The following is a 15,802-nucleotide window of genomic DNA, read 5'->3' as shown; positions in this document are numbered from 1 at the left end:
ACGTATATATTATGTGGCTCTTGATAATATTAAAACTTAAGTCATTTTTGTTCAGTTAAAAATCTTAAATATCTCAATGTTACATGACAATGCCTAGGAAATTTATTCTTACCAATTGCTGTTATCATAAATAACTTTACCAGTAACCACAAATAAGCGGTTGTTGTTGTCCTACTTGAATATTGAAATGAAAAATGAGATTTTTTTTTTAAATTGTTAATTTTGTTTCACATTGTGTTCATGTGTTGTTGTTTCTATGTTGAAATGATCTCAGTTCAGTTCTTGTTGACTGTTCATATTAAATGAATCCATTGTATTTCTTTCTTATATTTATTGACATACAAAAAGGTTTGGTCCTCGACAAAATAAAACACTTATAAGGTTTGTTAATGACTGTCTACAGGAATATGTCGGTTGTTCAAGTCCACAGAAGGCGAAGCGAAGCCGACATATTCCCGTAAACAATCAGTGACAAACCTGACAAGTAATATTACCAACATCTTTCTAGAGGTTTTCTACAGCGTTATGCCAAAAGTATGTGCACGAAAATCCCAAAACTGATGCCTTGTTCACAGCGTTTCCCATCTTCAATTTTGTTTTATAAATTATGTTTTATGAGAATTTCTAGAATAAATCTAAATCATAAGGAATTGGTTTCTATTTGTAAAAATTGTCAGAAAGTGCTCTTGTACTTGATGGCGAAAATAGTCTGAATGTGCTGTGCGAATTTGTAGTCGTATGTCTATATGGGTTCTTAAATCTTTAGATATATATTGATGGCCTAAACTTCAAAAGATAATAGAAAGTATCGCATGTTTTTGGGTGTGTTTTTTAAGGAGAAGATAACGAACAGAGATCAATTTCATACTCTAAAATAGAGAGTTGGGCAAACACGGATCCCTAGATATACCAGTGTCTAGGAGGAGGATACAAACACGGACCCCTGGGCACACCTGAGGTAGGATTATGTGTCTATGAGGAGTAAGCATTCCCTGTCGACGGTATTCAGCTTCTATAACTTTTGTATAAATTCCAATTTTGTCTATATAGCGCTTGTATCTTACTCATAATACATATATACTCGTATTGCTTAACAGCCGGACTAATTAAGTCATTCGGACACATTTAATTCATTACTCACAATGACTACCAGCGGCAGCATTTGTGTCATTCAGACATTTATAATTCATAACTGACCAAGTTTATCAAAATTGTGGATTGACATAACTATATACCCGTGCAGGCTTACAAGAAAGACCAGCAAATTACATGTCACATTCACTTTAATACTAGGACTTAACTTTACACATGAATCTACTCAATCACAAATTCAGTACCATTGGTAAACATTATCTCGACGAGTGTCCGTGTAATAAATTAAAACATTAAAAAGTAACATCACAATAGTTTGATATAATTTGAATCTATCCAGCAGGCGATTGGTTAGTCGGTCTTGAAAGTGGTTGGGTCGTACTGTGGTTCGATGCCAGTTCCGGACGCCTTTTTGGTGTACTTAATCATGGCATGGGGAAAGAAACTGAAAACATACATACCAAAAACATCAGACATATCAAGTAGAACGATATTTACTATTTACTCGTGTTAATGAATGAAGTCGTACTTAACACAGGTTAAAAATGTAATAAGTAAAGCAGTAAACATACTGCTAAACAGTGAAATGCTTTCTTTGTTGTTTTATCGGGTGATGTAGATAGCTAGCATCGCAGAAAACATTCAGAATCCGCGTAAGCGGCCGGCTATGTAATTTCTAATCACATATTTACCCCTTCATGCAGTGGATATCACCCATACGATAACATATTCATATCCTTTAGTAGCTTGCTGTTCCTACGCCGCGTGACGTAATGTGCATAGGAACTGGATCGGGGTGACAGAATTCCCCAAATATTGATGGAAGTGACACGGGTGTTGTTAAATTCTTCAAGATTTGAAAACAATGAATTGATAAGTTAGGTAATTAGTTACGATCGAGGGAACAGACCTGTAATTTTTTTTATCTAGCCTAGTTATCGTCTCGAAAAAGTGAAACAGCCTGCAGCTCGGCATGGCATACAACCCCTGATCATGTTTTGTATCGATCTTAAAATAATCTCAATGATCAAAGAATCAACAACAAAAAATATTAAAAGAAAGAAAAACAAGAGGTCCATGGGCCACATCGCTCACCTGAGTCACCTTGGTCCATATCAGAAGACTTTCTATATATATTTGCATGTAAAACCGTAGTCCTTATTATGGCCCCAACCTACCCCTGGAGGCCATAGTTTTTACAAACTTGAATCTACACTATGTCAGAAAGCTTTCATGTAAATGTGAACTTCTTTGGACCAATGGTTGACGAGAAGATATTTGAAGATTTTTCCTATATATTTGTATGTAAAACTTTGATCCCCCCTTGTGGCCCCATCCTACCCCCAGGGGCCATGATTTGAACAAACTTGAATCTGCACTATATCAGAAAGCTTTCATGTAAATATCAGCTTTTCTGGCTCAGTGGTTCTTGAGAAGAAGATTTTTAAAGATTTTTCCTATATATTTGTATGTAAAACTTTGATCCCCCCTTGTGGCCCCATCCTACCCCCTGGGGCCATGATTTGAACAAACTTAAATCTGCACTATATCAGAAAGCTTTCATGTAAATATCAGCTTTTCTGGCTCAGTGGTTCTTGAGAAGAAGATTTTTAAAGATTTTTCCTATATATTTGTATGTAAAACTTTGATCCCCTATTGTGGCCCCATCCTACAACAGGGGGCCATGATTTGAACAAACTTAACTCTGCTCTATGTTAGGAAGCTGTTCATGTGAATATCAGCTTTTCTGGCTCAGTGGTTCTTGAGAAGAAGATTCTTAAAGAATATCCCTATATATTTGTATGTAAAACTTTGATCCCCTATTGTAGCCCCATCCAACCCCCAGGGGCCATGATTTGAACAAACTTGAATCTGCACTATGTCAGAAAGCTTTCATGTAAATATCAGCTTTTCTGGCTTAGTGGTTCTTGAGAAGAATATTTTTAAAGATTTTTCCTATATATTTGTATGTAAAACTTTGATCCCCCCTTGTGGCCCCATCCGACCCCCGGGGGCCAGGATTTTAACAATTTAGAATCTGCACTATATCAGGAAGCTTTCATATAAATGTCATTTTTTCTGGCACAGTGGTTCTTGAGAAGAAGATTTTTAAAGATTTTTCCTATATATTTGTATGTAAAACTTTGATCCCCTATTGTGGCCCCATCCGACCCCCGGGGGCCAAGATTTTAACAATTTAGAATCTGCACTATATCAGGAAGCTTTCATATAAATCTCAGCTTTTCTGGCTCAGTGGTTCTTGAGAAGACGATTTTTAAAGATTTTTCCTATATATTTGTATATAAAACTTTGATCCCCTATTGTGGCCCCATCCGACCCCGGGGGCCAGGATTTTAACAATTTAGAATCTGCACTATATCAGGAAGCTTTCATGTAAATCTCAGCTTTTCTGGCTCAGTGGTTCTTGAGAAGAAGATTTTTAAAGATTTTTCCTATATATTTGTATGTAAAACTTTGATCCCCTATTGTGGACCCATCCGACCCCCGGGGGTCATGATTTTATCAATTTAGAATCTGCACTACCTAATAAAGCTTATCTATAAATTTCATCTTTTCTAGCCCAGTGGTTCTTGAGAAGAAGATTTTTTAATGACCCTACCCTATTTTTACCTTTTCTTGATTATCTCCCCTTGGAAGGTGGCCTGGCCCTTTATTTTAACAATTTAGAATTCCCTTTACCTAAGGATGCTTTGTGCCAACTTTGGTTGAATTGGCCCAGTGGTTTTTGAGAAGAAGTTAAAAATGTTAAAAGTTTACAGACGGACGGACGCCGGAATACGGGTGATCAGAAAAGCTCACTTGAGCTTTTAGCTCAGGTGAGCTAAAAACCATTAGGTGACATGAACTGAAATCGTTTTTCTTAAAACTCAAAATGAAAACCATTTTTATTGAATCCCCCTCCGTCATAACTGATCATATCTTACTGTGTTAGAAAACCCGATAGTTCACATTAGGAAGCGAACACGGTAAGATCTTTTTGCTCTCACATATTAGTGAATATCAACTTTTTAACTCCATGCACCAAGTGAACCCGGGATATATCACATTTGACTGCACACAAGACGACTCCATCACAAACGCAGATGTAAACAAGAGGCCCAAGGGCCTAGAATCGCTCTTCTGATAAATTGTACAACCCCACCATTTCTATTCTTAGCCTCTTAGTATTCTAAATCTTTAGTTAAATCCTAAGAATTCAAAAAAAGTAGGTCAATGTGACCTACTTTTTGGTCTACACATTTTGAGAACCCAAGAAATATCAACTGACAAAGTTTGATGATTTTAAGCCAATTAGTATCTGAATATTGAAATATAGCTGTTAAATTCCAATCGTAGGTCATGGTGACCTACTTTTTGGTCAGCAAACTCCGAACATGCAAGAAACATCAACTGACAAAGTTTGATGACTGTAGGTCAAATAGTATCTGAATTATATAAATATAGCCGTCCAATTCCAAAAGTAGGTCAAGGTGACCTACTTTTTGTCAACACCCTTTGAACATGCAAGACGCATCAACTGACAAAGTTTGATGACTGTAGGTCAAATAGTATCTGAAATATATAAATATAGGTGTCCAATTCCAAAAGTAGGTCAAGTTGACCTACTTTTTGGTCGAAACCCTTCGAACATGCAAGACCCATCAACTGACAAAGTTTGATGACTGTAGGTCAAATCGTATTTGAAATATATAAATATAGCCGTCAAATTCCAAAAGTAGTTCAAGGTGACCTACTTTTTGGTCGACACACTCCGTTGACTCAAGATGCATCAACTGTCAAAGTTTGATGATTGTAGGTCAATTAGTGACTGAAATATATAAATATAACTGTCAAATGCCAAAAGTAGGTCACAGTGACCTACTTTTTGGTCAATACACTCCGAAGACTCAAGATGCATCAACTGACAAAGTTTGATGATTGTAGGTCAAATAGTGTCTGAAATATAGTAATTTAGCTGTCAAATACCAAAAGTAGGTCACGGTGACCTACTTTTTGGTCGACACAAACCGAAGACTGAAGACTCATCAACTGACAAAGTTTGATGATCCTAGGTTTTACAGTGCCCAAAATATGCATCTAAAATTGAAAATGTGAAATTTGAATATCTGCAAAATTCAAAAAGTAGGTCACTGTGACCTACTTTTTTATAAATATGTTTCAAGGCCTCAAGATGCATCAACTTACAAGATTTGATGATTCTAAACCTCTCGGTATTTGAAATAACAACTTAAAATATATCTATAAATGATAAGCCATAAAATTCAGAAAGTAGGTCATGGTGACCTATTTTTCAGTTGACGCATTTCAAGGTCCCATGATCCACCAACTGACAAGTTTTGATGATCATAGGCTTCAAAGTGTCCAAGATATGCATCAAAATTAATTTTAAAATAAATACCTGCAAAATTCAAAAAGTAGGTCACCGTGACCTACTTTTGAGACAACTTGACACAAGGTCCTAAGATGCATCAACTGTCAAAATTTGATGATCCTAGTCCTTATAATGACTAAAATATCTAAGATTTAAGGAATTTAAAAAAAATTTAAATTTAGGTCAACTTTGAAGTGACCTTGAGACCACGCCCTTTGCCCCAGGGTAATGCCTTGAACAATTTTTAATCTACAACATATCCTCATCCTTATGTGTAAGTTTGGTGATAATCTGCCCTGTGGTTCTTGAGAAGAAGATTTTTTAGCAACCACTATTTTTTTTGTATTTTCCTGATTATCTCCCCTTGTTAAAGGGTCACATCCCTCTATTTAGTATGTATGAAAGCCCTTGGGCCAATGATACCCTGTAACAAATTTGAAAAAAATTGGCCAAGGGGTTCTTGAGTTATAGCCCTTTTTCTAAAAAGTTTACGCACACCGCACAAATGGCCATAGCATTAGCTCTTTGAGCCTTTGGCTCAGAAGAGCTAAAAACACATCTAACAATGAAAGCTCCACGACCTTCATATTAACACAACAAATCCAAAGAGACACAGCGCGTAATCTATGGCACAGATTCGGATGACTGACATTCATGAATAATCATACAATTTTCAAGTAAAACGTCACTTACGCAGAGAGCGCCATCTGGAACTTCATCGTTCCTGGGACATAAACTATTTCTTCATTGGTCAATGTTCCCTCGACCGTGGCTAGAGCCACTTCCCTTGGCGTCAAAATCCTACCAATTCTGTGAACAAATCCAGCAATTAATACGGTTAAAACTGTGAAGTTTTCAAATTCGAAAAAAAATGTTCTTTTAAAATGAAAAACAGATGATCTCTACAGTACATTATTTTGTATATTGCAACAGGAGTAAGAAAAATAAAAAGATGTTAAACAAAATATAATTTCGGGCATAAATCGTCAGTCATCAGGACATTGAGTTATTTTCTTCACGACAATGTCTTACTTATCTTTTGGCTGCTTCACAAGGCCCGTGTCAACAAACATCGGGCACACGGTGGTCGTCTGCACACCGTTTTTACCCATAATGCTGAGTTCTTCATTTAACGCCTCCGCAAAACCGTAAGCAGCATACTTAGAGGAGCTACACACCAAGAAAAAAGACAAAACCAGCTCTTTCTAAACTTAACTGCTGGAATGTGACTGGATCCCAATAGAATCCGATAAAAAGCTTATGTTTATCCTGCCAAACTATGAACGGTAAATCAAGTTTTCCGAAAATCACCACAATATCATCTACAATTCCAACAAATCCAAATATGAATATTCAAACAAAAAAAGATATTGAAGTGATGCATTTCTTGTTCAATTTTAATGTACTTTTGAACCATGCATCAATCCACGCACCTGTAGTCTACGAGGAATGCCGTGCCCGATTTGGCGGACATGGACGCAATGGTTACGATGTGGCCTCTGTTGTCCGTCAGCATGGCCGGCATAAATTCTTGGCATGTCTGTAAAAACGGGAAAGTACATTATTTTATAAAAACAAGGGGTAATACTTTTTCATGCCAGTGGTACGCCAAGCAATTAGCGGAAGTTCGAAACTAAGTACACTGAAAATTAACGTAAACACTATTAACGACCCAAGTTGGTAGTTGAACGGCGGACATCCTTCCAAACTCTAGAAGTTGTGATTACTCTAAAACATTGTAAATATGTTGGTTTAATACGGGACTTTCGAGATACGGGTCCACTCTGACTTTTATCGCGCGTCACTTCCGGATTACAATAACTACTAAGTAAACAAGCATGGAATTCTTCAACTGCTATCAAATTACTGTATTAAAATACTATTTTTCAAAGAAAGGAATCACTACAACCATTTATAAGAAAATGCATTTGATTAAATTATGTGAGTAGGCGAGGAAAACAAATCTAGTGAATATCTTGAGGATATCAGTAAAACATCACGCCTTCCATCCAAGGATTCGCGTCTAAATGCGCCTTTTTCCTTCCATCTAATTTACACCGAGGTACTAAGCACCAATAGTGAATTGGAATGTCATTGTGGGACTGCGCATAGCTATTGTCTGCTAGCGAAACACCAGTTGTAACGATGTCAACTTTGAAAGTTCCGTATTTCAAGTATCTTTTTTAACATTTAAAATGTTCATTACTTGTGAAAATAATAAAGTTACGTAATATACACTGCATCTTACCCAGAAGTGAGATAGTGTATTGATTTCAAACGTGCGCCGGACATGAGCCTCCTTAAGTTTAAGTAGCTCTCCACCAGTCAGAATCCCGGCGTTGTTGACCAGGATATATGGATCACCGATTTCCCTCCGGACTTTGTCTGCCGTCGTCCGAATATCGTCCGTTTTCGTAAGATCACACACATAGGCATATGCCGTGCCGCCGTTCCGCTTGATTTCCTCCGCGGTGGCGTCATTCGTTCTCTGAAATTAATGTTCAGGCTATACCTCCAGATATTGTTTACAGGCGTTGATCTAGAAAATCGTTGGAGCTGCGACCGAAGATGAAACCTTGTCGGCCCATGAATGGGAGTTGCAGACCAAAAGTGAAAGGAAAATATTATATATTTGATTTTGTTAAAGATTTGCGATCAATTTTCGGGAAGTACATGTAGCAACTCCGTAACCCATCTTCTAGATCTGACACTGTAAGACAAGTTTACAAATATCCAGGGTCTATATTCTGTAAACAGAAAGTCTGGAGAGATTTCACGGCGGAGAGAGAAATTCTGAAATATTCTGCGTAATAAATTCTAACACTAATATCATTTTCTAGCCATGCTTTATTAAGGAGGTATGCTACATCAGAGAAATTTGATGTAGATGAAAAGTGGAGGATATGTACAACAATATTTTGAAGTTGAAAATTTTCAAATTTACTTTATTTTGTCAAAAAATACAGTTTTAGTAGAAGGTAATCTGAAAAAAATTTAAAACCCCTGCTGGACTCGAACCTGCGACCTACAGTTCAGCAGTCGGTATTCAAACCTACTGAGCTACTCGGCTAGGTATTTTAATGGAAAAGGAAAAGACAAATATTGCTGATATCGATTTTTTCATCCATGTTTTTAAAGGAAGTCAGCCATTATGACGATGTAGAGTACTACCTTAATTGCATATTACCGTAGGAATAAAAGCAAGTGTTTTCTATCGAGTTTTATGTACGTTATACATTTTACATGTATGTATGCAGAAACTTATTTTCTTCTGTAAAACATACAAATACAGGTATATGGGGTACTTGGTCCACTTTTATATTTGATATACGTCAAAAACATTACTGAAATCAAGTTTATGTTATCTGTAGATTATATGCAGATTATAATTTCTTACAATAAAGTTCACACGATGCTCATCTTATATAGAGAGAATTCTGAATCATGACATATATATTTCCAAAGAATGATTAAAGAAAATGATTACTTAAAAGAGTCCCAGCCAAACCCTTTCAAAATTTGAATTGACACCAAAAAAATTCAACTGGATAGAGTTCAGTAATAGATGTGTAAAATGTTTGCACCAGTGGGATCAGTATTGAACCAGTAAATACATGTACTTAGTTGTAGCATACTGTGTAGTTGTGCTCAAGAGCTCAGGGATTATGCCGTAATATTTGGATATATTTATCGTAGGAATTTAATACACGTTATACAAATTATGCAATTTAACTCAGATCTTATTCGCATAGATCACATTTTCTACAACCGGGTTTTTATATAACATGAATTTTGGTGATTCACATATTTCAGTAATAACTCTCTTTTATAAACATCACGCATTCTATCATTGTTCCTAGAATCACATTATCCTTCTGGTTACTATGATATAATTGAGTCAGACATAATCCAGGCATCATTGGTCTCTGTCATATCTTGGTAACATGCTCTTATTGTACAATTCTTACTCTTTCGGATTTTTAACCAATACTTAAAGATTTTACGCTTGCTATCCATTTCAAGTGGGATTCTACCTAAATCATGATAATCTACATTACATGTATCGCATGTACTTTTCTTTACATCAAGCACTCTCTTACAAAAAATTAATGTGTACCCTTTTCAACTTCTTGACCTTTATGAAAATCCTATGTTTCTGCACGATTGTTTAACAGTTTTAACATAAGTATTAAATGCATTAAGTTTGGTCTAAACAACAAAATTTAAATCTTTCATTTTGCTAGAGATAGTGAACATTGCTTTGTTACCCTGTGTTGCACAAAGTTTCTGCGTGGATAAAGATTTGCCGTTGTGTTAACATTCCTAAATAATTAAATTAATTCACAACATCTACATTTTTGTGTTTCTCTAACTTTATACTTCCACCATTTCTAAATATTACAATTTTGGGTGTTTTGTTGGTACTTTTACAGTTATAGTGAAATGGGGCATTTCGAAAAATTCAAGATCACGTGACGTCGCAAGCTGGCGATGAAAGCGTTGATGGCCTGCAGAACAACCACTTTAAGCAATGGAAGGGGAGTTAATTTCATGTTTAACAAAAACTTGAAAACGGCAAATTAAATCCTCTTCTCCCGTGATGTTTTTAATATTTTTCTTGAGCGCTTGCGCAAATCCATCGTTAACGTTACTCCTTTATAAATATGCATTAGAAATTCGCCGTTTTCCCCTTACATTTCATAGACCAGTACTCCTTTAATACCAGTATATAATTTGTAGAAATTGTCAAAACTTAATAATTTTATAATTTATCACATATTGACAAATTACTATTTTTAAATATGGCACATATGCCTTTCAAAAATTCTCAACAAGGCAGACGAATCCTTTGAATGTGAACTGAAACCAAAACTGCACACATTAATTATTTCATAAATCCAGAGGAAACTTTTCATCTGATTCCTAATACCCACTTTTCTTCCGGACACCCCCCCCCCCCTGAAATACGAGATTATACGTGCCTGGAGTAACGAAAATAGCCGACTTCCTTTTAAGGTATTCCATGTATAATGAAAGGATAATGAACAATTTTGAAGGATTTAGATTAACATAAAAGTTTATTGTTAAATAATGATGAAAGTGAAGCAGATGAAATTCACATGACTGGTAAATGATTAGAAGCTGACCTTTTTGCACTTAAGACTTTTTGGAAGAGTTGTCTGCCCTTTGTATAAATAAGAAAAATCTAATTTTCTAAAAATGAGTGTGGTCAATGATTAATTTTATTTCATATTTTCATAAAAAGAAAGTGTATGTAACTTTCTACCAAGAGATAATTATGAAAATATAATTTGTTTTTAAAATATTGTAATAAAATATGCTTTTCCCATATACTTCAATGTTAAATTCTAGGTGAAATGAATTAAGCAGTAAACAAAATTTTGAAAATTCCTATGGTGGATTATTTGTATTTGATGAACCCTTCAAAATGATACCATGATTACAAATATTCCACCATCCATTTATTAGATATGAAATATGGTCATTATACATTGAATACCTTAATACATGGATGAAAATATAATTGTTTATTCTTTTCTAATATTATAGCCTAGCTCAGTAGGTTAGCACGTTGTTTGCTGAACAGATCGAGGGTTCAAGATCTGTAGGGATTTTCATTTTTTTTTTTCAGATTGCTTTCTACTAAAACTGCATGTTTTGACTAAATAAAGTAAAGAAGGTGCTGCACGTCTCATGTTAATTAACCTATAGGTGTTGCACGACGAAAGATCGATGAAATTAAGTTATTGAAATACATATGTATATGAAAAAACCAATTATAACTTACGTCTTGATTCAAACATTTTTGAAAATAAGTTTAAAAGACGTGCATTGACAAAATTAACCAAAATAATTCGATTTTAAATCAAGCAATGACAGTCATGAACACAGGTTATTTCAATGTATGGGGGTGAAGTAACAAAATATGGGTGGATACTAATCTGGGAATACAATCTCACTGATATTCTGCTTAATTAGAGGGCTCAAACCATCATCGCGTTTCCAAACGCCCTCGGTCGCCAAATATTGAATCCACTCAGGACTGTGATCAGTCAACAACAGATGCGGCTCCCTTTAAAGGTCATATGAAACGATTTCTAACAGTGGTATTTTACTTTAAAAACATAAAGATGGGTATGAATGAAGGTCAAATAGCGTTTAATAAAAAATTATTGTCTTTGGATTGATAAGAAACTTGTACATAGAATGAATTTGTTACCCGCTTATCGTTCTTGATTCTGTGTGTTCGTGACGTCACAATGACCCATCGATGTAAATAACGCAATGAAAATAGTGTAGGCTACCGTTTTGTTCAACAAAATATCTCACTGCATTTAATGGCTATGGACTAATTTCGGTTTTCTGACGAACTGCCCGATTTTGTGGTTCAACCATATCAGTTTAAACCAGTCAGGAATGATGCACGGCAAGCGAATAACGTTCTTCAACAGAGGATGATATTGAAGAAGTAAACTGAAGTATGGCAAGTGCTACTACCTCCTCCTTTTCTGACTTTTTTTTTTCCGGGATAATTTTTCCTTCAAAATGTATGTATTCCTTGTCTCTCTCATGCAAATTTCAATCTATGTAATCCTTTCACACTTTTTGTAAATTTTAGAGATTGGCCTTCTACCGGTAATGATAATGCCGGTAGAAGGCCAACCTCTAAATCTTACAAAAAGTGGAAAAGTGACTTGGTCAAACGATTACATAAATCGAAATTGGGATGGGTTAGACAAGGAATCCACATATTTTGGAGAAATTATCGCCGCAAAAAATATAATAATAATCATAATCAGAAGGGGGCGGGCGGGGTAGTACTGTCCATACATTAGATGTCTGTGGATTTCAAGACCCCATGCCATCAGATACTGATGTTTAACTATCATTTTAAAAAGATTAGAAGTCGTATGAACTTGTGTACATTTCATTTATGAATTATCGTAATACTGTAAACATAGTCTAAAATATGTAATGGTAATCCCATTTTCCTTTTTATACGATTGATTGATTGAATACATGTATTATTTTACGCCCTTCTCGAGAATATTTACTCATATGCAGACGTCACCACTGCTGTAAAAACTACATGTATGCTATTATGATGGGTTTGTACATAACTTAACAAAAGTTTATAAACCTCATTTTTTTCTGTCATTAAATAGTAAATCACAATTTTGCAACAACAAAAAAAAAAACCCACACTAAAATGCCAGCTATAGTATTGCTTTTGTACAGTTTCAATCACAAGCTTTTCATATTTCTTTTTTCAATGTTTGTTAGTTTTTGCTTTTTGTACGAGGTACATATCGTTATCTATCTTACGAAAAGAATGTTAGTTAAATATATAGATCATAGAAATAAAATAATCCGATTGTCAGTTTTTTCTCTTGAAGAGAGAGAGAGAGAGAGAGAGAGAGAGAGAGAGAGAGAAACTTCAAGCAGATTTCCCATAGATTAGTACAAACCCATCATAATAGCATACATGTAGTTTTACAGCAAATTAAAATTTTCAGATTTAGAGCTACAATGTAATATTACTTTAACCCACATGAATATGAGGTCGACTTTGGTGGTTTGAACTTGACTATAACTGGAGCTTAGAAACAGTCCATTTTAAAAATTGCTTGAATTTAAATTTATTTATTTATTAAATTATAAAAAAGCATGGCAAAAATTGATACTTTTGTTACTTTCAGTCCATGCATGTAAAGAAGAATCTTACGAAAAATACTAATCTGTTGTCAGTAATGAGATAAAATCAAACCCTATTAGAATCAGTTAAAAATAAAAACAAAATTAATTAAGGCGTAATCTTAAGATCAAAAGTACTTCTATTAGAATCAGTTCAACCAAAAAATAATAATGATAATAATGATTAAAAAAAACAGCGTATTTTAAGGCGTAATTTTAAAATGAAGTACTTTTTCCAAGGGCACTACTACTACTACTACTACCCCCCCCCCCCTTTTAACGCAGGATCCATAAGACTAATATAGGGTTTTGAATTAAAAAATTGTATTTAAAATACCCTTATCAAATATTTCGTTTGGATTTAACATATGCATATTACAGATTAAAAGAGGTTACTTTTACATATCTACCTATGACATTATAAATATGTGTAAGTACCCTCCCCCCTCCAGCTGATAATATTTTGGATACAAATGCGCACTTTCTATAGTAGCACGCGACAAAAAGTCGGGGTTTTAAATTGGTATCATTTAAACTTTCGTTCACCTTTAGATGTCCTTCCTTCACATTACGGCATTGATGAACGTGCATTACACAACGCCTTTACTTGATTTTCGCATCTTTATTCGCATTATATAACACGCCTTATTATACCTTTATTTCATCAAAGTTTGCTTTAAATTGTCTAAACTCTTAAGAATAAACAATAATACCATGCACACAGTATAAAAGAATAGATAGGACTTCTATCTAGTTGGGAAAAAAGTTTTATTTCAATATTCAAATTATCAGCTAATACAAGATTAGTTAGAATAATCTAATTGTGTCTCGGGACAGGCCAAATCGGGTCCGTGGGACATTATCATTTTAACGATAGAACATTCTATCTAATACAAGATTTGTCGATCTGTTTTGTCGGTCTATTTCATTTAAAGTAGCTATAATATGTGTCGGTCTTTTTCATTTAACGATCTATTTCATTTATAGTAGCTATAAGATTTGTCGATCAATAGAAAGCAGATAGATAAAATAATGATCGCCCATCTCAAGGCCATAAATGCATGTACAATAACATACACCCCTTATCAGAGACGGGTTTATACGAGTTTCTATGTTGATAGGCCTTGAAATTAAGGACGAATAATTAAAATCTGCCCGTGTCTGTGAGGGGGAAATTATATATCCTTTCCCGTGGGGATCCGTGTTAGAATTGGTCCCCAGTACCACGTGCTTGTCGTAAGAGGCGACTAAATGGGGCGATCCTAGCTTTGGATAAAATGATAAAAACCGAGGTCCCGTGTCACAACAGGTGTGACACAATGATCACTCCCTGCTCAAAGGCCGTAAGCGCCAAGAGTAGGCTTTACCCATAGGCATATGTATCGCTTGGGGTCGAATTCCCATTTATATTTATAGTAAATTCGACCCCAAGCGATGCAGTTGCCTGAGGTTTCACCGGCAATGATGACGCCTCCATATGAATGAAAGAGGGACGTTTTAAACCATATACAATCAACCATCTCTCTCTCTCTCTCTCTCTCTCTCTCTCTCTCTCTCTCATGCCCATTGTTATAATACCAAGGACTGCGATTATATTTAGTTATATATTAGTTATACGAGAACACATCTCGCTGACTTATCGGAAGATGACACGGGTTGATCAAACCGGAAAACAGCTCTGTTCAAATTTGACACACCGACCACATTCAGGAGATTCACTAACCATTTGGTTGTAACAGAGTAGCATACAATGCAACTATTAGTAAAATGTGATCTTTTTCAGTTAATATGCTGGAATATTCACTTCGGAAAGTATATTTAAAACTGTTTTAAAATTTATAATAAATATAATTTTGAAAAATGGCAATCGTGAATACTTTAGATAATTTATGACTTAGAGACAGAGCTACTAATCAATTTTAAAACTTCCACAGTGACTCCACTCTTCTCACTTTTTTTTTTATACCTCGTCGGTTGATCAATCATTAGAACCTCGTATGTCTTAAAATATACTGACAGGCACTTATACATCTATGTTAAGCAGGTTAATATTTTTTTTAAAAAAAAGGGGGGGGGGGGCTTTATTACGCCTCTAACAATCAATGGGGAAAACGAAAACTATAAGTAGATCTACCCTTCAAAATTGATTTACCTAGCTGGATCCGCCCCTCGAAGTTCGTCTGTTTATTTTACAATTTACAATCAATTTGCATGGAGACAAAAAACCTAGAGACATGTATATAACATGTAATGCACTGAATAATAGTGATGAAGATGAAACATTTTCCTCGGGTGATATTTTAATACCCTACCTTGTTTATGTCCCATATCACAACACGCGCACCTAATCTGCCAAATTCTAGGGCAATCTCCCGGCCTATTCCGTGCCCCGCACCCGTAATCAGCACGATCTCGTTTCGGACATCCTTTCTCTTGGTGGGAGACAAAAATTTAAAAATTTCTAGAATGTAAAAATAAATCGCTAGAACAAACAGAGCGAGGAGTCTCCCAGCCGTGTTCAACAGTCCCATGATTGTAGGTTTCGTGGAACTCTTCAGTATTTAAAGGAAGATTTAGTATAATTCCACACGTGAAGAGAAA

The 15,802-nt window shown here is 35.2% G+C and overlaps 1 protein-coding gene across 1 annotated transcript; it reads right to left on the bottom strand.

Annotated features, from left to right (window-relative positions):
• Nucleotides 1–1,265: 1,265 nt before the first annotated feature.
• LOC125646295 (estradiol 17-beta-dehydrogenase 11-like) lies at nt 1,266–15,732 on the bottom strand. Its single transcript, XM_048872526.2, has 6 exons — nt 15,514–15,732; nt 7,734–7,973; nt 6,919–7,025; nt 6,518–6,655; nt 6,179–6,295; nt 1,266–1,537 (listed from the first exon to the last, which is right to left on the bottom strand). The coding sequence occupies exons 1-6, from the start codon at nt 15,730–15,732 to the stop codon at nt 1,444–1,446; spliced, it is 915 nt and encodes a 304-aa protein (XP_048728483.2). The 3' UTR covers nt 1,266–1,443.
• Between the last annotated feature and the right edge of the window lie 70 nt (nt 15,733–15,802).

Source organism: Ostrea edulis, chromosome 6 (assembly GCF_947568905.1).
Source record: "Ostrea edulis chromosome 6, xbOstEdul1.1, whole genome shotgun sequence".
Lineage (NCBI taxonomy): Eukaryota > Metazoa > Mollusca > Bivalvia > Ostreida > Ostreidae > Ostrea > Ostrea edulis.
Note: the sequence above shows the minus strand (reverse complement) of the source record. Positions and strands in the feature narration are given on the sequence as shown.

Coding starts and splice junctions, on each gene's coding strand:
- LOC125646295 (XM_048872526.2), bottom strand. CDS start 15,732: ATGGGACTGTTGAACACGGCTGGGAGACTCCTCGCTCTGTTTGTTCTA. Junction 7,026..7,733: donor ATACACTATCTCACTTCTGG/GTAAGATGCAGT, acceptor CCGTTTTTACAG/ACATGCCAAGAATTTATGCC. Junction 6,656..6,918: donor GCATTCCTCGTAGACTACAG/GTGCGTGGATTG, acceptor CTTGGTGTGTAG/CTCCTCTAAGTATGCTGCTT.